The 22497-nt window shown below is 44.7% G+C and overlaps 1 protein-coding gene across 4 annotated transcripts in view; it reads left to right on the forward strand.

The window, feature by feature from the left end:
* Positions 1–22497, forward strand: part of MYOM1 (myomesin 1) — a 147296-nt gene that overhangs the window by 89018 nt on the left and 35781 nt on the right. For 3 of the 4 annotated variants that reach the window (XM_060200717.1, XM_060200716.1, XM_060200715.1), the window contains 7 exons: positions 2539–2722; positions 4030–4204; positions 6626–6747; positions 7907–8194; positions 10137–10333; positions 13323–13449; positions 19873–20057. In XM_060200717.1, coding sequence (XP_060056700.1) covers positions 2539–2722; positions 4030–4204; positions 6626–6747; positions 7907–8194; positions 10137–10333; positions 13323–13449; positions 19873–20057 — 1278 coding nt within the window. The remainder of the gene's footprint in view (positions 1–2538; positions 2723–4029; positions 4205–6625; positions 6748–7906; positions 8195–10136; positions 10334–13322; positions 13450–19872; positions 20058–22497) is intronic. The other variant, XM_060200718.1, reaches the window with a different exon arrangement.

Genomic DNA, 22497 nt, shown 5'->3' on the forward strand with positions numbered 1-22497 from the left:
AGCACAAACTTGCCTGTCACGGCCATATCGCCTGTTACATACACGGTGTCCACGAACCCCGAAGGGGCTGACATCAAGGAGCTTTAGTGGCCAAAGGGTGAGATGAATCAGCCTCCAGTGCTCCGACTGACCTCGCTTACTATGTTCTTTCCAGCTGCAAACTCTCCTTTCACTCATGCCCCTAGTACTGGTCTAGTCACGGCTAAGACAATAATCACATCACCTGACAGCTCTGTTGCTGCCAAGAGAGGGAACAATAGTCAATCAGCCCCAAGCCCAGGCGCTGTTCCAGCCTCTCCTCAAGCATGAACCCACATGGTTCTCATAGCGATCCTATGGAGGGAATGCTCTCATGTTCATTTTATTCATCGGGAGCCGGAAGCATGATGGGATACATGATCTCCCAGAGCTCACACAGCTAGAAGTAGACAGAGCTGGGATCTGAATGCAGGCTGCCTCGCCTAGGTCCACCAGTGTGCTGCAGGTAGTCCGCGCTGACACTGTTCCTGCTCTCCCAACTGGCTCTTGGTACTTGTTAATATTTTTAGCTAGCAAGTGAGAGACACAGAGAAAAAGAGAGACAACACTCTCACTAGAGAGTGAGAGACAGAGACAGAGAGATAACACGGCATCACTAGAGAGTGATAGACAGAGACAGAGAGACACCACAGCATCACTAGAGTGAGAGACAGAGACAGAGAGACACCACAGCATCACTAGAGTGAGAGACAGAGAAAGAGAGACACCACAGCATCACTAGAGTGAGAGACAGAGACAGAGAGACACCACAGCATCACTAGAGTGAGAGACAGAGACAGAGAGATACCACAGCATCACTAGAGTGAGAGACAGAGACAGAGAGACACCACAGCATCACTAGAGAGTGACAGAGACACCACAGCATCACTAGAGTGAAAGACAGAGACAGAGAGACACCACAGCATTACTAGAGTGAGAGAGACACTACAGCATTACTAGAGAGTGAGAGACAGAGACAGAGAGACACCACAGAATCACTAGAGAGTGAGACAGAGAGACACCACAGCACCACTAGAGTGAGAGACAGAGAAAGAGAGACACCATAGCATTACTAGAGAGTGAGAGAGACACCACAGCATCACTAGAGAGTGAGACACAGAGAAAAAGAGACACCACAGCGTTACTAGAGAGTGAGAGACAGAGACAGAGACACCACAGCATTACTAGAGAGTGAAAGAGACACCACAGGATTACTAGAGAGTGAGAGACAGAGACACCACACCATTACTAGAGAGTGAGAGGCAGAGACAGAGAGACACCACAGCATCACTAGAGAGTGAGAGACAGAGACAGAGAGACACCACAGAATTACCAGAGAGTGAGAGACAGAGAAACAGAGACACCACAGCATCACTAGAGAGTAAGAGACTGAGAAAGAGAGACACCACAGCGTTACTAGAGAGTGAGAGACAGAGACAGAGAGACACCACAGCATCACTAGAGTGAGAGACAGAGAAAGAGAGACACCACAGTGTTACTCCTTCAGTTGTGAAACTTCAGCACACAGCGTCATCTGTGTGTTGGCTGAGGAGCCAAATCATAGATCATGGAGCTCTCTACCGGGCGAGCTACCTCCCATCCTCGGATAGTCTTTATGTTATTATGTTCGCTTCCAAAGACTAAGGATACGCTGTTATTTTTCATCCCAGGATATCAAGGCCATGCTTCTCCCAGCAGTGGGTGCAGTGTGGATGGAGGACTGGAGCTGTTAAAAGCAGTAGGTCGGGAGTCGGGTGGTAGAACAGTGGGCTAAGCACACGTGGCACTAAACACAAGGGACTGGCTTAAGGATCCTGGTTCGAGCCCCCGGATCCCCACCTGCAGGGGAGTCGCTTCACAGGTGGTGAAGCAGGTCTGCAGGTGTCTGTCTTTCTCTCCCCCTCTCTGTCTTCCCCTCCTCTCTCCATATCTCTCTCTGTCCTATCCAACAATGACGGCATCAATAACAACAACAATACAATAAAACAATACAACAACAATAAAAGACAACAACAATAACAGCAACAACAATAAAAGACAACAAGGGCAACAAAAGGAAAATAAAGAAATATGAAAAAAAAAATAATTTTTTTTTAAAATAAAAAGTTGTAGGCAAGGAAAGCAACTTCTTGCAAGAACAGACTTGCGCGTGAAGGCAGATGCTAACTAGACTTATTGCGCAATCAATGTCACAATCTACACTAACAGTCATTGTGTCGCACACCTGAAACTAACTTATTGTTTCAGTCAGACCTTAATAACAGAAGAGACATTTCACAGTCGCTCTAGGTCATTGTCATTCTGACGCTGTGTGACTATGAAGGAAGTGACACTGTGAAGTAGCATGTGTGGAACAGCAGACGGCCGCATCCGCTGTAGACGATGCTTTGCACTGCAGGTCCTCCTCTCCCTGCGTCTCGCCAGTCTCTTCTCCAGTCTGTACAGTCTGTAGAGCAGGCGTGAGGGGCCTGGCCCAGACAAGCTCTCAGTGGGCTTCTCTCTGTTCTGCTCTGCCTGTAGTGTGAAGCTGGGACAGAAAACTGGCAGCGGGTAAACACAGAGCTCCCTGTGAAGTCTCCCCGCTTTGCTCTGTTTGACCTGGCTGAGGGGAAATCCTACTGTTTCCGCGTGCGCTGTTCTAACTCAGCAGGAGTCGGTGAGCCCTCAGAAGCAACAGAAGTGACGCTGGTGGGGGACAAACTCGGTAAGTTTGGAGCTTAGTTTGGCAACCGTGTGTGTGGGGGGCTCATTTTACTTTAATTCAAGACAGTATCCTAAAGCCAGAATTCAAGTATATTAATAGCCCACAAAATAAAAGTGATACCCTTATTTTATATTTTTTAAACTTTTTTTTTGCCCCTAGGGTTACTGCCGGGGCTCGGTGCCGGCACTGTGAATCCACTGCTCCCGGATACCATTTTTCCTTTTGTTTGTTTGTCTATTTGTTTTCTTCCTTTTCTACTTTACTGGATAGGACAGAGAGAAATTGAGAGGGGAGGAAGGGCTTTGGAGAGGAAGGAAGAAAAAGATAGACACCTGCAGCCCTGCTTCACGCCTGCAGGTGGGGACCGGGGCTTGTGCTGGGTAATGCCGCACTTAACCGGGTGTGCCACCACCCAGACCCCTTAAAACATTTAAAAAACATTTCCTTATTCTAATGAAAGAGAGATACAGAGAAAAAGACGTCTTTCTCTAAAAGACCAGAACACTGCTCAGCTCTGCTTACGGCGGTGCTGGGACCTAAGCCCGGCACCTCGAAGACTCAGGCCTGAGAGTCTTGTGCACGACCGTCGTGCTATCTCCTCCGCCCTTCTTTGCTATTTGTCATCTGCGTTATGGCTACACAAGTCTGACACATTAAAAGCAAGTCAGCATCATGAACCGTAAACTCATGGAAAGGAAGATTCTCCAGGGGCTTCAGCAGCTTTGCTGAAGTGTTTTTTTTCTGGAGTGGGTTGGCGTGTCTAACTCATCGCTGTGTTTCCATACGGACATAGTTGCCTCTCCATCCTCTGCATTAATAAATATAAGGCTGGGGAGATAACATAATGGTTATGAAAAAAAAAAAAAGACTTTCATGTCTGAGGCTTGTAGTTCCAGGTTAATCCACAGTACCACTATCAGCCGGAGTTGACCAGTACTCTGGTACAAAAAATAATAATAAGGGACCAGGTGGTGGTGCACCTTGTTAAATGCACATGTTGCCATGTACAAGGACCCTGGTTCTAGTCTCTGGTCCCCACCTGCAGGGGGAGAGCTTCAAGAGTGATGAAGCAGGGCTGCAGGTATCTTTCTATCTTTCTCCCTCTCTATCTCCCCTTTCCCTCTCAATTTATCTGTTTCTATTACATAAAAAAGTTTAAAAAGTAATCTCTCTATATATTAAAATAAAGCCTCTGCATGTTTGACTTGGTTACTGTTATAATATGTGTGTACATATCTGCGCCTATGTAATAAGAATGGATTTTTAAAAAAATCGTCCTGAGTTTAATCATTTTCCTTTTCTCTCAGATATTCCCAAGGCTCCAGGCAGAATCATCCCAAGCAGAAATACAGACACGTCGGTGGTAGTTACTTGGGAGGAATCCAAAGACTCCAGAGAGCTGGTGGGGTACTACATAGACTGCAGCATAGTCGGCTCTGGCCAGTGGGAGCCCTGTAACAACAACCCTGTGAAGGGTCCACGGTAAGCCCTCTGCGGGCGGGTAGGTGCGTGGGCGACTGCGCATCAGAGAAGCTGCTAGGGAGACCTGAGGCCGTCCAGCAGCACAAACACACAACAGAGGAGATTTTTAGAAGCGCAGTACTTGAAATATATTAATTGCTTACAAAACAGCTACTGCAAGAGTTAGTCTCAGAGCTTTTAAAAAATTATTTTCTTATATGCTACTTGTCCATTTTGCCCTTATTTCTGGTCTTTAATATTCAACATAGCATTAGATGTTAAGAATCTAAGTAGCTCCAACTAGCTAGATTATCAGGCATGTCAGATGAACAGAAAATAAATAAGTAAATACCATCAGCATTTTGCTAATTCTGATCAACATGGCAAAACGTAGTGCTAAGGAAACAAAAGTAATACGTGAACAGACACCATCTGTTTATACTGTAGAGCTTTTTTTTTTTCTTTTTTTCTTCAAGTATTTTATCAGTCAGTCCGGCAATTGATTAATTCTGGCCTGCACCCAAGTTCTGAGCCTCATTAATTTAGGGACAATCTGGGAGAAGATTCCCCTCCAACTGTTAAGTGGGTGGTTGAAGGCACCTCTGCCTTAGGCTGCTTCTAAGTCCAAGGACCCTCAGGGGACGAGCAGATTCTTTTATGGAACAGAACACAGAGACAAACTAGCTCATGGGAGAAGGCAGTGTGTTCTGCACAAGGTTATTTAGCCTGTCTGTGCAGTTCACTTTTACTCTTCGACTCAACATTTTCCTGGGGCTGTTTGGAAACTTTGACGGAGTATAGGCAACAACAACAACAACACCCTGCCTTTCCACCAGAAATGTCTCAAGGTCAGTTACCAGTCTCCGCCTTTCTGTGTCCCTCAGGCCTAGCTCAGTGTCTGGAACACTGAGTACTCAGTAAATATTTGCTGACCTGAAGGATGAGTCTGAATCAAACATTTCAACATACTTCTTCTTCTAGCATTTGCCCTTCTTCCGTAGCCAGTCAACAGTGTCAGGTTGAAAGCTGTCAGGAGCTGCTTGTTGCTGGCTTTGAAAGTGACTGGGATCCATGTGGATTCAGTCGGCTAGGAAGGATCGTCAGTTTCCCCAATGAATGGGTACTCACGGGATGCACCACGAGAAGGTCGATCCAATGCATCCCTTCAACATACTAATAGTAACAGAGTCATTATCAGGCCTGTTATTTCCTCCACTTGCAATTCTTAGGCTGTATTGAAATGCTACCATGATTCATAAAAGAGTTATATATAGCTCTAATAACTATTAAAAAATGAAGGTGTTTTATGTGTCACTATTCATGTATTTCACCCCATTATTGAAACACTAAGTGTAAATGGCAATTCTGGAATCACTTCTTATTTCCAAACCCTTGTGTGATTTCTCATATAAATTCTCTGGCATGCAGGGAGGCAGCGGCTAGTCCTCTTTGACATGGAACAGTCAGTGTCTTTGTCATAAGTATATGCCTGAAATGGCCATAAGTAATATTATTGCCATCTGTCATTTATTAAAGATCTTCCATATAGTAAGCGCTATAGTAGGTACTTTGATATCTTACGGCCAGTTTTTAACACAAAAATAGTATGTAGACATTATTATTCCCGAAGCACAGATTGGCACACAGAAGCTCTGACAGATTAAGATCTCAATCAGAGGAAAGCCAGGCCCCTCACTGTCTAATAGGTGGACTTTTAACAATTGTGTTAGCTGTCCTCCGCCTCTTCCTCCTTCTTTTCCATTTTGTATTGATTTTATTTTCCAGTCATATATATATATATATATATATATATATATATATATATATATATATATATATATATATATTTGTGAGACACCTGAAGAAGAGTAGGGTCTGGAGAAACTCTTTTTTTTTAAATTTAATTTAATTATATTTTTTGGCTTCTTTTTTTTAAAGAAAGGATTAATTAACAAAACCATAGGGTAGGAGGGGTACAACTCCACACAATTCCCACCCCCAGAACTCTGTATCCCACCCCCTCCCCTGATAGCTTTCCCATTCTCTAGCCCTCTGGGAGTATGGACCCAGGGTCATTGTGGGTTGCAGAAGGTAGAAGGTCTGGCTTCTGTAATTGCTTCCCCGCTGAACATGGACGTTGACTGGTTGGTCCATACTCCCAGCCTGTCCTGGAGAAACTCTTGTCCTGAGACTATCATTCTTTATCATCTTGTCCAAATAATGTGTAACACAGTAAACACTGAATGTTAAACTTATACTTTGAGTGAAACATGAGATACTAATAGTTTTCTTTTCAGATCCTTCAAATCAGTTGTTGCCTGGACCTCTTTGACTTTTGCTTTCTTTAAAAAAAAGAATTGATTCCATGCAGCCGTATCATTCAGTTAAGCTAACAGTCGTTTTCCTTCTAGGGAAGTTAAAAAAAAAATTCTTTCCTTCTAGATTTACTTGTCATGGATTAGCAACTGGTCAAAGTTATATTTTCCGGGTCAGAGCAGTTAACGCTGCCGGACTTAGTGACTATTCACAGGATTCCGAAGCAATCAAAGTTAAAGCTGCGATTGGTAAGTTCCTTCCTCAGAAGTATGTAGGGACAACCTGATTTCTTCTGCGTTACAGAGGGAACTGCTTCGAGCCTCTAACATTGCTTGACCACCCCCTCTTCAGATGCCCATTTCCTCTGACCCCAGGCGGCATCTATCCTTGCGCAGCTGTCAGTGCACAGATCGTCACCACTTACCCCGATTCTCTGCATCCACACAAGCCCACCTTTCCTCGGCTATTTCACACCGTGTGCAAATGTGTCCTCAGTGTGCGCTCATCCTGGGGCCATGAGGGCCTTGCAGCTCCACGATGAGTGTGTACCACCCGTAACAAGGCCGCCTCTCCTCAGAGCCATTCGTTCATCTCCATCAGAGCCTGGCACATTTCACTAGCACCTTACTAATACGCTTTTCCTAAACTCTCCTGAGCTGCATGCGAGACTCATGTGGTCGCTCCATCACATTTTTTCATCTCTGCTTGCAAAATAACCAGCTGTACTAAAATAGTGCAGTGTGTGCATGGGAGTGATGCACTCCCTTCCCAGTCCTGAAGACAGGGCGGATCCCAGCTCTTTCAGAGCAAGAGAAAAATGCAACCTGTCACAGAGTGACACATAACTAAACAGAGACTATTTGCCATTGTCTTCAGTTAGTTCCTATATCACTCTTTACATTCTGCGATTCACATTGCATGATATAAGATGAATCACAGTGAACAAGTGTCTTTGAGGCTGGGAGATACAAAGCATTAATATTTCAGTAGCATATATAATTCTAATTTACACAATAAAAGTCCTTAGTGTTATGTCATCTATGTAGTGTGTAGTCCTCCCCTCCCCTATTCTGTTGAACTTCTCTCTCTCAGATGTCTGAGGTTTGTTTTCTCATGTACATATACAAACCAAGATGGTTCCTGTTCCGTCTGTGGTGGTCTTTTTTTTTGTTGTTGTTGTTGTTGTTTTCATTTCTTCTTTTCCCAGATAGGAAGAAGTTGAAATGTGTCTTTGGTGTACTACAACATAACAAGTATGCTTTCCATATTTCTTGTGAATCTAGGTAATTTTCATTAAACTGAGACTGCTTTTCTTCTGTTTGTCATCCTAACACTTTTCTTTTATTAAGTTAGCAAATGTGCTGTGTCTGTGCTCAAAGTGTTTCTGTTGTTATCTGGCCATTGTAGGGGGAGGAGTGTCTCCAGATGTGTGGCCTGCACTGAATGATACGCCTGGTGGACTAACAGACTCCAGGGATGGCTTGCATGAAGCCTCCCAGCCAACCTCTAAGAAAGATGCTTTGCTTGGTAGCAAACTTAACAAACCTGCACTACCCAGTAGTTGTCAGAACCTGGGTCACACAGAAGTGAGTAACGTAAGTGAAACAGCCCAGGAGACGCTGACCGCAGCACCACAGAAAGCTGGTCTTAAGGGGGAAAGTAAGTCTGAGGCCCTGAAAAAGAAGGAGGACCTAGGTGAGAGCTGACAGAGTGACCGTGTGCATTTGTCTCCATCAGTGTCCTCACCCTCATTGTCTGGGTCACACTCTGCCATCTGTCCACCTGCATCAGTGTCCAGTCTCCATTTTGCGTGTCTCCACTACTTGAGTTCACTTAGCTGTAAGAGGAATTTATGTGGGTTTTATTTCTCCACTTAGTTTACTATGCATAATGACAACAGAGTTGTGAAGGCTCCCCCCCATCATTTTATTGAGGGGTACTGAATTTCAGTGCATTTATTGATATGTAGGTAGATTCTCGTCTCCCCGGGAGAGGTGTCTGCAGAACTCTCCCCCCATCATTTTATTGAGGGGTACTGAATTTCAGTGCATTTATTCATATGTAGGTAGATTCTCGTCTCCCCGGGAGAGGTGTCTGCAGAGCTCTCACCCCCACCTTCACTCCTTTCCCGGCATTGGCACCAGCATTGGATTCTTTTCTGGGTTGTTAGGCAGATCTAACTCTGGGTTCTGTGAAATATTCATGTTGAGCACATGTATAAGAGAACTATTTCTTTCTTTATTTTTAAAGATTTTATTTGTTTATTTATGAGAAAGACAGGAATAGAGAGAAAGAAGCAGACATCACTCTGGTACATGTGCTGCCGGGGACTGAACTTGGGACCTCATGCTTGAGAGTCTAGCGCTTTATCCGCTGTGCCACTTCCCGCTTTATCCACTGTTCCACTTAGTGTGCCACTAAGAAAAATATTTCACAGTGAAGTAATATTTATTTTTTCAGGATCATAGCTATTAACTATTTATCTTTCAGTTTTCAAATTATGCTCCACATTTAATTCCAATAAATATAAGTATCATTATCTTTGAGTTGTCATGAAAAGTTTGACAAAATATTAAGACCACATGTGATATTCACATATTCTGTGATACACAATATATTAATACTGTTCAAGAATAAGTAATTTAAGCTATATATTGGAAGGCTCAGAATTTTCTGATTAAAATATTTGGTATTTGTGGTTTACATATTCTAGGAGACATTGTTTTTCTTATCAAATAAAGCTGAAATGACAAGCACATATGGATAAGTTGTAAGATGCCTCTCATTCACCCATTTCTACATCACCCCAATTTCTGAGACCACTTCCACTTTTTTCCCTGGCACTTTTATTTGCTCCCCGACTGAGGATGAGAATAATGATCTGAAAGTCTATGATCAACATTGCCTTAAGGAGAGGCCCTGATGGTGGAATGCTAGCCATTTGGAAATGCCTAAAGAATTCTTAATAAGCAAGTTGAGGCAGAAACTGGCTTACCCGTTCCATTTTCTTTGGGGAACAGACACAAACAAGAACATGTGCAGGAAAAATCATCGCTTGGGGGAAATCTTCTTACGGAACAGAGTATTTTTAGACATTGCAACATTTTGCTGTTAATATTTCAAAATGTGTTCATCCTTGGGGGTGGGGGAGAAGTTCTTGTTCTCTTTGGACTAATAATTGCAGTCAGTCTGCACTGTGCTGATTTCTTTTCTCTCAGCGCAGCAGATTCTACGCCAAACTCCTCGAGAGTCTCGCGCTTTACTTTACCTTGTTTTTATTGCGACTGGGAGGTGGCTCGCCTGGTTTAGTGTGAACATTACTTGTGCAAGGCCTTTGGTTCAATCCCCCTGAGCACCACCTGCAGTGGGGAACCTTCAGTGGTGCAGGTGTCTCCACGTCTCTCTCTCTCCCTCTCTATCTCTCTCTGTCTCACCCTCTATCAAAAATTTTAATAATTTTTGCGATTACTGATCTAACATCGGCTTACAAAATCATAGGATTTCAGGGGCATAGCTTCGTGCCTCCATGCCACCTTTTCGTCTTAAATCTAAGACGAGTACTCTCAAGCGTAGTATGGATGACACAGGTCTGACCCACAAGTAGTCACAAACGCTCTGTCTGTTCCCATCGCAACAGCGCCACCCTCTCCACCCTATGATATCACTTGCCTTGAGAGTTTTCGTGACTCAATGGTTCTTGCATGGAAGCAGCCAGATAAGACTGGAGGAGCTGAGGTTACCGGCTATTTTGTCAACTACCGTGAGGTGACTGATGGCAAACCAGGACGATGGAGAGAAGCCAATGTGAAAGCTGTCAGCGAGGCGGCATATAAGGTAAGCATGCAGCCTGTCCAGTACAGGGGTGTCACATGCAGTGGTGCCAGGGCCCCGCACTTTGTGAGAAGCAAACGCAATAACAGGTCTTTGTGAAGGACTCAGCTTCTTTCTCCAGTGGCGTTGCCTCAATGGCCTGACTTTTTGAGAAATACACCAAGATAAAGCACTAGTGATTTGGCTAACGAGTCAGGAGGTATATTTTCTAATTCATAGGCGTAGAAACTTACTCGACAATCTCTGATGAAAGGTGTGATTACTATGTAAACTAATGTTGCTTAGAAACCTTAAATATATATGTGTATATATTTATATATATGTATGTATGTATAGGCGACAGGCAGTGGCGCACCTGGTTAAGTGCACACACATTATAATGCACAAGGACCCAGGTTCTAGCCCCTGGTCCCCACCTACAGGGGGAAAAGCTTCACAAGTGGTGAAGCAGGGCTGCAGGTGTCTCTCTGTCTCTCTCCCTCTCTCTTTCCCCCTCCCCTCTCAATTTCTCTCTGTATCTATCCAAAAATAAATAAAAATCTTAAAAAAAAAAAAAAGGAAGAGAGAAACCTTAACTTATGGGGCTGGGCAGTGGTGCATCTGACTGAGAGCACATGCTACAAGGCCCTGGGTTGCAGGGTGAGGCTTCATGAGTGGTGACGCAGAGCTCTCTTTTTCCCTCTCAATCTCCCTTTCCTTTCTCAGTTTCTCTCTGTCCTATCAATAAAATCGTTTTTAAATTTAAATGACAACAGAGGAGAGAAAACTTAACTTACAAGGATCGGGGGAGTACCACAGCGACAGAGCACGGAGTTGCAGTAGTGAGACCCCAGCTTCAAGCCCAGCCACGGTGTATGCCAGAGCATAGCGCTCCCTTGCTTCTAAGGCAAAGAAGCAAAAGGAAAAGTAATTATTCTAAGAAAAGGGAAATTTCAGAATATCTAAAACCAGTCTACCATTGGCTTTAAGAGTTCCAGAGAATCCTAGAATCCTCTGGTCAGAGGGGTGATTCAGCACATAGAAAGCAGGTGCTCTCCCCAGCACCGTTGTCTTTTATAAAGTAGACAAATAGTCCCCAGAATCTAAGTGAATCTAGGTTTTAACTTTCAGTATCAAAATGTCAAAGGACAAAGGACATACGCCTGAGTGACTCAGCTTGTCACCTGCAATGTGGCCCTCAGTATGGAGCTCTGGCGGCTGTATTTCCCATCTGTCTGCCTTCTCCTGCAATGTGGCCCTCAGTATGGAGCTCTGGCGGCTGTATTTCCCATCTGTCTGCCTTCTCCTGCAATGTGGCCTCCGCCACTTCAGAGCACCTGCAGGTCTTACTGCCACCACCGTGGATGGCTGCACTCTGAGAAGATTGCCAGCCAGACCCACGTCACCTCAGTCTTCACCGAATCCCATGTTGAGGAAGAGAGGGGAGAGTGGGAAGGCATCCGGGAATGGTGCTTTCCCCAACTCAAGGCCATGCTTTTTTGTTTGTGTTTTGTTTTGTTTTTGTTTTTTGCCACCAGGGTTATGGCTGGGCCTTGGTGCCTGCATGACACACCCACCACTCCTAGTGGCCATTGTTTTGCTTCATCTGAGAGAGGAGGCGGAGACAGAGAGGGAGAGAGACATCTTCAGTACTTGCTGCACCACTCATGAAGCGTCCTCCTTGCAGGCTGGGAGCAGGGGCTTGGGCCTGGGTACTTGCACATGGCACTTGTGCTCAACTGGGCGCACCGCTGTTAACGGATCTCATAAGGTTTAACTGAGGACGAGCACTCCAGTTGTCCCGTCTTCTCCCCGCACTGTGGTGCATGCCCGTGTTTTCAGTTCTGTTTTGTGTCTAATGTGCCTGAACAGCTTTGCTTACCTCTACCCAGTCCATCTAGAATTTTATCCTGATAGCTTGCCTTTTCAAAATTTGTATCCACTTTTCTACTGGTTATGACTTGTGACAATCTTTATTCATTTTAAGTGTAAAGACGAGATGGCTCTTGGGGGCCGGGTGGTAGCGCAGCGGGTTAAGCGCAGGTGGCTCGAAGCACAAGGACCAGTGTAAGGATCCCGGTTCAAGCCCCCTGGCTCCCCACCTTCAAGGGAGTCACTTCACAGGTGGTGAAGCAGGTCTGCAGGTGTCTGTCTCTCATTTAAGAGGAATTTGGCTCCCTTGGTAATCAGCCAGCCAGTGTCCAGAGGTGTTTCCCCAAAGTCAGCTCATTAACATAGCAAAAGACATCTTGATCATGGTCAGCATTTAGGAAATACCAACAGCTTCATTATTGTCATTTTAGGGAGCTACACATTTATTTATTCATTTCTTCAGTTTGTGTTTGTGTTTAAGAGTTGGTCACAGTGTAAGGCACACCACACCCACCGCCAGGGCTCTGTGTCTCTACTCTCCACCTCTCCAAAATAACCACCAGAGTTCTCACAAAGTCTTTGAGACAGTTTGCTTCCATTTTTTTTTGCTTGTTTTGTTTTTTGCCCCCCCCCCAGTAGTTTTAGCTCTGTGCTAGAAACGAGAAAAAATACTATCTATTTTCTTATTATCATGAAACAGCTCCAAGTCAGGACTACTGAAAGCAATTTTGGTGCCTTTTGGTTAACTGAAAACCAACTGGTTATGCGCCTTAACTACCTCTGAACCCCACCCCCTCCTTTGCCATAGGCTGTAACAGCGGCTGCATGGCTACTGTTCCGATCCCTAGTCATATTCTGGTAGCCAGAAGTGCCTAAAGTTTCCACCTATATTCGCAGGGAGATTGCAAAAGGCTGTACCTAATTTTACAGCAGACTTTACCTAGGAAAAAATTTTTCAGAGAATGAAAAGTCAAGGTGCTTTTAGACAAACGAAAATGAAGAATGTGTGTCTCTAAGCTGCTCTGTTTCACATATCAGGCCCCAGCAGCTGCCCAACAGAAGGTAAATAATTATAAAATGTTGACCAACTCAAGACAAACAGACCTGAGACACTCATTACCTGTTGATGTCCACACTGCAGATCAGCAACCTGAAGGAGAACGTAGTCTACCAGTTCCAAGTGTCGGCCATGAACATGGCTGGGCTGGGGAAGCCCTCTGCTGTAAGCGAATGCTTCAGGTGTGAAGAGTGGACCATCACTGTTCCAGGTAACCTGTGCTCACTGTGTGTCAGCACCGAGAGCCGACGTCTCTGCCAACACTCTTGCAACTTGAACGAAATGCTACTTAGATGGCATCTAGGGAGACTAACTATCTGGCCCTGCAGGTTACGGGAAATATTTTTATGATACTGCTAAATGATAGATACTATAATCGCTTTTTTGAATACTTTATTTACTTATTGTGTAGAGAATAAGAGCAATTGATAGAAAGGAGGGAGAGAGAGGGACAGAGAAAGAGAGATACCTGCAGACCTGCTTCAGTGCTCGTGAAGCTTTCCGCTTGCAGGTGGTGACCAGGAGCTTGAACCCGAATCCTTGAACATTGCAACGTGTGTGCTCAGCCTGGCCCCTGAGTTCATTCCTTGTGCTTATCTGTTAAGTGAATCCAAGAACATTTATAGTTCTGCTTCCACATGGAACAGGATTGGCAGGAACACAGAATCCAGAGCTATAAGATTTATCTTTTTTTTTTAATTTTTAATTTTTGCTTGTGCTTCTTGAGGACTATGAAAAGCATTCAATTCATTCCTCACAGTGAAATGTCTCAGAACTTCTTCTTACCTTCCCTAGTTCTCAGGTCTCCACACTTCTTTGGAATAGGGGACTTATTAAGCCCTCCCCATTTCTCTGTCCAGAGCAGTCTTTGTGGATCAGCCTCTTTGCCTTACAGTCACTTCTCTCCCTCTCAGCATTCCATGAGAGGTGCACCCTGCAGACATTGCAGTTTCAGCTTTAGACCACTGCAATAAAGGGAACCTTGCGACAGTCAAGCCACAGAAATCCTCTGGTTCCCTGGCACATATGAAAGGCACACGTTACTGTTAAGGCTGCAGTGGCATTACAGAACAACATGCAAGGTGTACTCTCAAATAGAAACACTTTATCGCATACAAATGCTAGCCATGATCTGAGCCTGGTGGAAAAGCAGTGCTCATGGGCATGCATGACCCAGGATAGCCCCAGACTTCAGTTTGTGAAAACACACGCCATCCTCAAAGCAACACAACCGAGCACAATAAGGCAAGCTATACCTGCGTGCCATGAAGGGGGGGTGGGGGGGACGTGGCACTGGCTGCCTGCGTCTTGGCCTGGCCTCTCTGCACACACCGGCTCTGCTTATTCCCCAGCCCCTCTCTCTCTACACTTCGCTCCAGTTTTGCACAGCAAAGATCCTGGAAGGTGACTGCAAATGCCCTAGAGCCTATTGCCGCAGCAAGTGGCTGCAAAGCAGAAGAGAAGATCGTAGCGCCTGTGCCTGCTGTTTGAATGTGCACAGCGACGACACTCATCAGATTCTAAAATGAACACAAGAAAGGCTCAGTCGTGGCAGTACCATGCACAAGCACCCTGCCACACGATCGATCCTGGTCCTGCAGGGCTGCAGGGTCTCTCTCCTTCTCTCCTCCCCTCCCCCACAATTTCTCTCTGTCATAATCCAATAAAAATAAATAAATATCATCTTTTTTAAAAAAATAACAAGATGAACAGAAGCAAATTTACTACATTTAAGATTCAAATTACAACACTGATATATTTGGTGGATAATTTTATTTTGCTGTCAGGGACCCAGTGAGTGGCACAGGACAACAAAATCATCCGCCTCAGTGTGATACTCCACGTGGAACAAATCCTATGACACCACATTAGGCCACCAGGCCGCACGGGGCGTATCAAGGGGGCCCAGCCCTACTTCCAGTGCTGTTCATTCTCTATTTGAAGCCTTAGTGTCCTTGGAGAACCACCATTTAGCTTTCACATAGTGAATGTCCATGTTTCTCTTTATCAAATGTGAATAGAAAAGGTGACAGGACACGTGGCGCAAAGCACAAGGACTGGCCTAAGGATCCTGGTTCAAGCCCCTGGCTTGAACCTGCAGGGGAGTCGCTTCACAGGTGGTGAAGCAGGTCTGTAGGTGTCTGTCTGTCTCTCCCCTTCTCTGTCTTCTCTTCCTCTCTCCATTTCTCTCTGTCCTATCCAACAACGATGACATCAATAACAACAACAATAATAACTACAATAAAAAACAAGGACAACAAAAGGGAAAATAAATAAATATTTTTTAAAAAAGAAAAGGGGACAAGAACTCAGCAGTCCAGGTGTGGCTTCAACTTGGCCACATCAGAGCACAGACGCTGACTTTCCTTGCACATCCTGAAGTCACCTGCTGCTTTTCTTCCTAAAGCAGGTCTGCTTTTAAATTCTTGAAGTTCCAGAATCATGTTTAAATGTGAGGAAAGTTGTAAGAAATTCTGAGAAGGCCAACGGAAAGTGTTTTGATAGAGAGAAATCCAGTTGGCACAGAGGTCGGGGTTCTTAGGAGAAGTGAAAGAAGCAGAAGTCCACTCCCTGCCCTCTCAGCTCATAATCACCTCTAATTTATCTACTAGAGGAGAAGAAGACATGACTCAAGACAATCCTTACAAACATAAACGTTAGGAATATTCTGTCCTTCGTTTTGGAGACGAGGGGAGTGAGTCTCGGCTTCCTGACACCTAGAAGGTCTCTGAGGTAGTGACTGGCCAGCAGTGAAAAGCTGGTCACTAAATCGTGGACATCCTTCTCTGTAAGGCAGAGCCAGTGCGATCTGCTTGGAGGCCTGGCTGGTTTCTGAAAAATCGCATTAGAAATGGTCATAAAAAAGCATCACACTGCAGAACATGCCCTGCCCGTGTGCAGCACTGATGTTATTATGACTCCCTGCTTCTACACAGACACCACCAGAAGTCAAGGGTGACTCCTAGCCAGCTTGCAACTGTTGAGTCAAGGCAAAGGCCAAGCAAACATGCTAGTTGTGAAATGTCCAAACATAGCATGGCAGCACCTGGGCCGGTACTTGACGCCGCTGCAGGCAGTATGAGTAAGCTTCATGGGTTGCTTAGAAAGCAATTACTCTTTTTTAAGCAAATGAAGAAAATAAATATCTCATCAGCACAGCAGCCGGTGATCACACACAGATACAGGTTATCACTTAATAGTTGGAACTCTGCCAGCAGTACAAAGATCACAGGGAAAAAAGCATGTGGCTTTCTTCCTGAAGAAATTGACCAAGTTGACTTCTCTGAGCTTTCTCTTCATTGTCCTAAGGATGAATGAAATCAGGGAATACTAAGTATTGGGTAATGTCTTAGTACAAATCCAGTGTCCGTGGTATTGACTGTCCTTAAAGTTTGTTTTTAACTACTTATGGGATGTTGGTCTGCTTCTAAATTCTGCTTCTAAGACCCATCCTGTTGCATTGCTTGAGGCTGTGGTCTATTTACATAATCACTGTTTTCATTGGTTTAATCCCCACTGGTTTGCACGCTATTTTCCTTTTCCCCACCCCCTATCCTACGTACTTCCTCTTCCTGACATTTCCGCCTCAGGAGACATAAAAGACAGGGCTTTCTAATGAAGAGAGATTAGAAGAGATTAGATTGTTGAACTGCATCCCCGCTCATCAATAAAGATTGAACTGCATTCCCAGCTCAGCCATGAGTCCCTGGTCGTCTCTGTCCCACCCGCGAAGCTAGCCCGGCAAATGGTGCCCAAACAGGGACCGGCATATGGCACCCAACGTGGGGCCTAACCTGCCCATCCCCCAGATAAGTAAACTTGGCTACCTATCTGCCATGGGTTGCCTTTCTACTTATGAAGACATTTCCCAAAGCCTCTACTCTTTTGTCATGAGACAGTTTCTCTGTCTCTGGAACATTTAGCTCTGGGCCACACTTTGGTGCCTAGACCAGGAACTTTGGTTCTTTATGACTGTGATCATAGAGCTTGGGAGATGCATGGAGATTTCCCCTGGGACTTTCTGGACTCCCTCTCCCATGTTTCCCGAGGAGAAGGACTACCCTAACTTGAAGAAAATTCTCCAGTACCCTGGTAGTCCCCAAGAATGGAGACACATGGTTAGTTCTACCCTCCTGATTCAATTCTTTCTTTGATGGGAAGACATTTTTAAAAATGGGTGCCTGCAGCAATCCAGCAGGAACCGTCAGAAGCACCCTAAATGGAATTTCAAGGAGCTTTTTGGACTAGGACGCCCTCTGGGGACTCATGATGCTACATGGTGAGACCTAAATAATCTGGTTCGAGGTGAAAAAGACAAAAACTACCTACCACTTTTCTCTCGATTCTCCCCTCATTGTTCTCTCTGAATATCTTGTTTGCTATCTGCTTTCAGTTGCATTTCATAAGAGAATGATTTAAATGACTGAATTTTTGTATGACATTGACTTTACAAAAGAAAAAAAATGTTGGACGCAGCCATGATTTCTAGGAACATCCAGAAACAGTCCAAAAATTTGTTTTTTTCTCTTTTGATTTTTTACATCTTGGAAATGTTTAATCTTGAAAACTGTATGAGTATGGGTGGGATGGATAACACAATGGTTATGCTAATGATTCTCATGCCTGAGGCTTCTAACCATGGTTCTTTTATTGAGTTTAAACTGTTTAAACAACCTGAAAATCATACTAGAAAGGACTTCCTTAAAGTCATACTAGAAAGGACTTCCTTAAAGTCATACTAGAAAGGACTGAAGAACCTGATTCACAGACTCCAAGAACAGAACTTTCTTACTGCCTGTCTGCCCTTCCTGCTTCTGCTTTGCCTGTCATGTTTTGGCAGTTCCAGCTCACTTTCTACAGAAAAGTGAAATTCCAATGGCTGACATTCCCCATGGAGGCAGACGTGCAGCGTTTCATCCCCTAGCATTTCTTCCCCTAGTTGCCTACTTTGGACTGAGACTTCTATCAGACTTGCTGGTATACCCTTTGGACACTTTACACAATTTTACAGCAGCTTCCTTCCCTTCATGCTGCTGGTTTCTCAAAGACTGATCCGCAGTAGTTCGTGGACATTGCAGCCAGTTGCCTTGGGGACTATACAGCGCTGAACAGCCCCTTCGCTTGGCAGGCATGCCCTCCCACCTGCAGGCCCTTCCCTTCGAGGCAGAAAATGCCCCCTCATTACTAGGCCTTGCCCCCAGAGGCAGGAGATGCCCCCAGAGGCAGAACCCCCGTTCCTATTTACTAGGCCTTGCCCCCAGAGGCAAGAGATGCCCCCAGAGACAGGAAACGCCCCCCTGCCCAACAGCCTTCCCTTGGTATAACACTGGCTCTTACTGCTCCCCTACTTGTCTTTTCCTGTTTTGTTATATCATTCAGGTTTATGCTCAAAAGGTTTCTGCTCACCCCTACACTACTATTCCTCTGTCACAGATGGAGTCTTTTACAGACATTGACCCATCTTAATGTGATAACTAGATAGAAAGATAGGGAAAGATATAGAAATATTGTGAGGAGATGGTGGAGCCTGGCAGAGCTTAACCTATGAGATGAATCCCTCCAGGTAAGTCTCTCTCTCTACAGAGGGGTTGAACACAGGGGGAATACATAAATATCACAAGGTTGGCGGCCATGTAAGTCTTCCCTCCCCCACAAAACATCTGTCATCTTCCCACCTGAGCATGGCATTCCTTAAAAACTGTAAGCCTGCTCCACTCTAAATTTCCTATACTGTGGCCACTAGATATAAGGAAAAGGGGAGATGCTGGGAAATTGTGCAGATGCAGTCACATCTGCCATGTTGTCTCCTCAGACTATTGCTAGTTCCCACGAGAGTTGGGACATTCTCGGAGTGCCTTTCCCAACCAGTCCTGTCCCGGCTCATCACTCCCGGTTTTTGACCTATAAAGCCCTTTTTCTTCCGACCCTCGCTCTCTTGCTCGCTCTCTTGCCCGCTTTTCACTTTGGTGATTAGATGCAGGGAAGGTTGCTGCGCGAGGCAGCCATTTTGGCTAGCTCCACGTGGTCTGAACCACTGTGCTCTCACCCAACTCTGAGGTGCCCGCGCCAATAAAGAATTGTGTTCCCTCTCCGCTCCGTATCTCCTCTCTCTCTCTCCCCTCCGCGTCACAGCACGACACCTGAGGGAACGATTTTCTCCTCTTTGCTCCTCCTCTTTGGGAGATGTATTTACTATCTGTATGTATCAAATTGACTACAGTATATCAAATTCTGTCAGATATATTTTTTATACACTAGTTTGAAATTTAGGGAAACGTCTAGATTATCATGAAAAAAAATGGTCTTGAAGCTAAATGTGCAACCAAATTTAACTGTTCTGATAAAAGATGACAGACAGGCTTGTGAAGACAACCCCAAGGCAAGTTGTCTTCAAAACTCTGGGACCGACCTGCTGCTCACAAGGGCCTCAGTGAGTTGATGGCGGCCAGGTGAAAAAAGTTGGTGTGAATGGACCCAAAATGTCTATGCCCATGGCAGGGGGTAGACTTTAACTCAGCACCAGCAGCAGACTTGGCTGTAAGGCCTGAAACTTGGCTCTAGATTTACATACATCTGAGTTCTCTTATCTGTGCGATGATGTCTGTTCATTATTCCCTCACCCTCTCCCTCCCAGGGCCACCGCATGGTCTCAAGTACAGTGAAGTCAGGAAAACTTCCTTGGTTCTGCAGTGGAAACCTCCCATCCACTCGGGGCGGACCCCAGTCACTGGTTTCTTCGTGGACATGAAGGAGGCCAATGCCAAAGATGACCAATGGCGCGGACTCAATGAAGCAGCCATTAAAACCACATTTCTGAAGGTAGGAGGATGGTCATAGTTAGGAAAAAAAGAAGAAGCTTTTTTTGGTTAAAAAATGTTCTCTACGGGAGTCAGATGGTAGCGCAGTGGGTTAAGCGCATGTGGCGTGAAGCGCAAGGACCGGTGTTAGGATCCAGGTTTGAGTCCCCAGCTCCTCACCTGCAGGGGAGTCGCTTCACAGGCGGTGAAGCAGGTCTGCAGCTGTCTGTCTTTCTCTCCCCCTCTCTGTCTTCCCCTCCTCTCTCCATTTCTCTCTGTCCTATCCAACAATGACAACAACAACAATAATAACTACAACAATAAAAAGGGCAACAAAAGGGAAATAAATAAATAAAAATATTTTTAAATAATGTTCTTTAATATTATAAACTTCAAAGTCTACATACAAGATAAAGCAAAACATCTCTGCTTTCATGGGCTTCATATATTGGGCTACCGATAAGATTCCATTTGGTGTGACTGTAGTTGGGGTAAAGTATTTCTGATGCTTTAAATGAGATGGTTGTATTTACCCCGATTCCTGACCTTTGCTTTGGAAAATATCCAGGAGGTGAGCTTTCCAATAAGGAAATGATCCTGTTTTTTTTTTCTGACTTCACTGTACTTGAGACCATGCGGTGGCCCTGGGAGGGAGAGAGTGAGGGAATAATGAACAGACATCATCGCACAGATAAGAGAACTCAGATGTATGTAAATCTAGAGCCAAGTTTCAGGCCTTACAGCCAAGTCTGTGAGTTGATGGCGGCCAGGTGAGGAAAGTTGGTGTGAATGAACCCAAAATGTCTATGCCCATGGCAGGGGGTAGACTTAAACTCAGCACCAGCAGCAGACTTGGCTGATATGCTCACAATGAAAACTCAAACAATAAAGGCAAAATGAAGAAAAATAAGATGTTTTGTAATCTTCATACCCATTTTCCTTCTCCAAGTCTTTTTTTTAAATTATTATTAATTTAATAATGATCAACAAGACCATAGGAGAAGAGGGGCACGTTTCCACACAGTTCCTGCCACCAGAGCTCCATGTCCCGACCCCTCCACTGGATGCTTCCCTATTCTTTATCCCCCTGAGAGTATGGACCCAGGATCTTTATGGGGAGTGGAAGGTGGGTGGTCTGGCTTCTGCCTCACACCCATTTTTGATGTAGATTTACTCTCCCAGATATTTCATACTTTGCAAAATGTTCAGCCTGCAATTCAGGCTTACTTGGAGAAGGAAAAATGGGTCTGAGGATTACAAAACATATTATTTTTCTTCATTTTGCCTTTATCATTTGAGTTTTCATCATGAGCATATCAGTTTTATAATCAGAAAAAAAAAAAAATCAAGAGGGATAGGACCATGAGCAGACAGGGGCAAAGACTGCAGTTCCTGTCAAAGGAGCGGGAGGAGTGGGGCTTACGGGGAACCCAGGAGAAGGGCAGCAGATGTACTTGGGTTAGGTAGGCCTCTCTGCACTCTGAGGCCAGTGCCGCGGCCCTGCAGCTGGCAAGGGGCAGAGGAGGAGCGTTCCGGCCACCCAGTGACTAGGCACCAAGAGGTGCGCTCACTCCCTGGGTCACGCTGCAGAACTCTGCCTCAGGCTACATCTTTTAAAAAATTTTTTATTTATAAAAAGGAAACACTGACAGAACCATAGGATAAGAGGGGTACAACTCCACACAATTCCCACCACCAGATCTCCGTATCCCATCCCCTCCCCTGACAGCTTTCCCATTCTCTATCCCTCTGGGAGCATGGACCCAGGGTCACTGTGAGATGCAGAAGGTGGGAGTTCTGGCTTCTGTAATTGCTTCCCCGCTGAACATGGGCGTTGGCAGGTGGATCCATACTCCCAGTCAGGCTCCGTCTCACCTAAGTGTCGGGCAGGTGCAGGCGCAGCAGACGCCTGGCAACAGAGCTCTCTTCATCACAACAAGGAAATGTTCCTGCTCCCGTCTATAAAGCCCATTTCCAGACATTATTTCTAAGCATGGAATTTATAGATATCAAACTCTATGCATTAAACTGTGTCTAAATTTGAGTTAATTTGCATACTAAAATGTACCAGTACTAGTGAAAGCTACCAGCACATAAATAGTGACATTCTGTTACTATGAACACACTGTAATTACATATAAAATGTGGCAGTTCAATATGTTACTGTTTTAACATGATCACAAGCTCTGCATTTAATGGAATAAATTTTATTCTGGTTTTACTCACATTTTATATATTAGTCACCTTTACAACATTATGAGGGAAGAATCTGTATGCTTTAAATGTCGTAAATTTCTCCTTAAAATACGGCCCAGATGTTAAAAGTCACAGATTCTAGTGAAATAAAAAAGAATTCTTGGGAAATATTAACAATTTTTAAATGGTAGTGAGATTTTGTTGTATCTAAAGAAAGTCACAGAAGCAACGAAGTGTTCACAATTTCGTCACTCTACTTACTTGTG

Source organism: Erinaceus europaeus, chromosome 10 (genome assembly GCF_950295315.1).
Source record: "Erinaceus europaeus chromosome 10, mEriEur2.1, whole genome shotgun sequence".
In the NCBI taxonomy this organism is placed as follows: Eukaryota; Metazoa; Chordata; class Mammalia; order Eulipotyphla; family Erinaceidae; genus Erinaceus; species Erinaceus europaeus.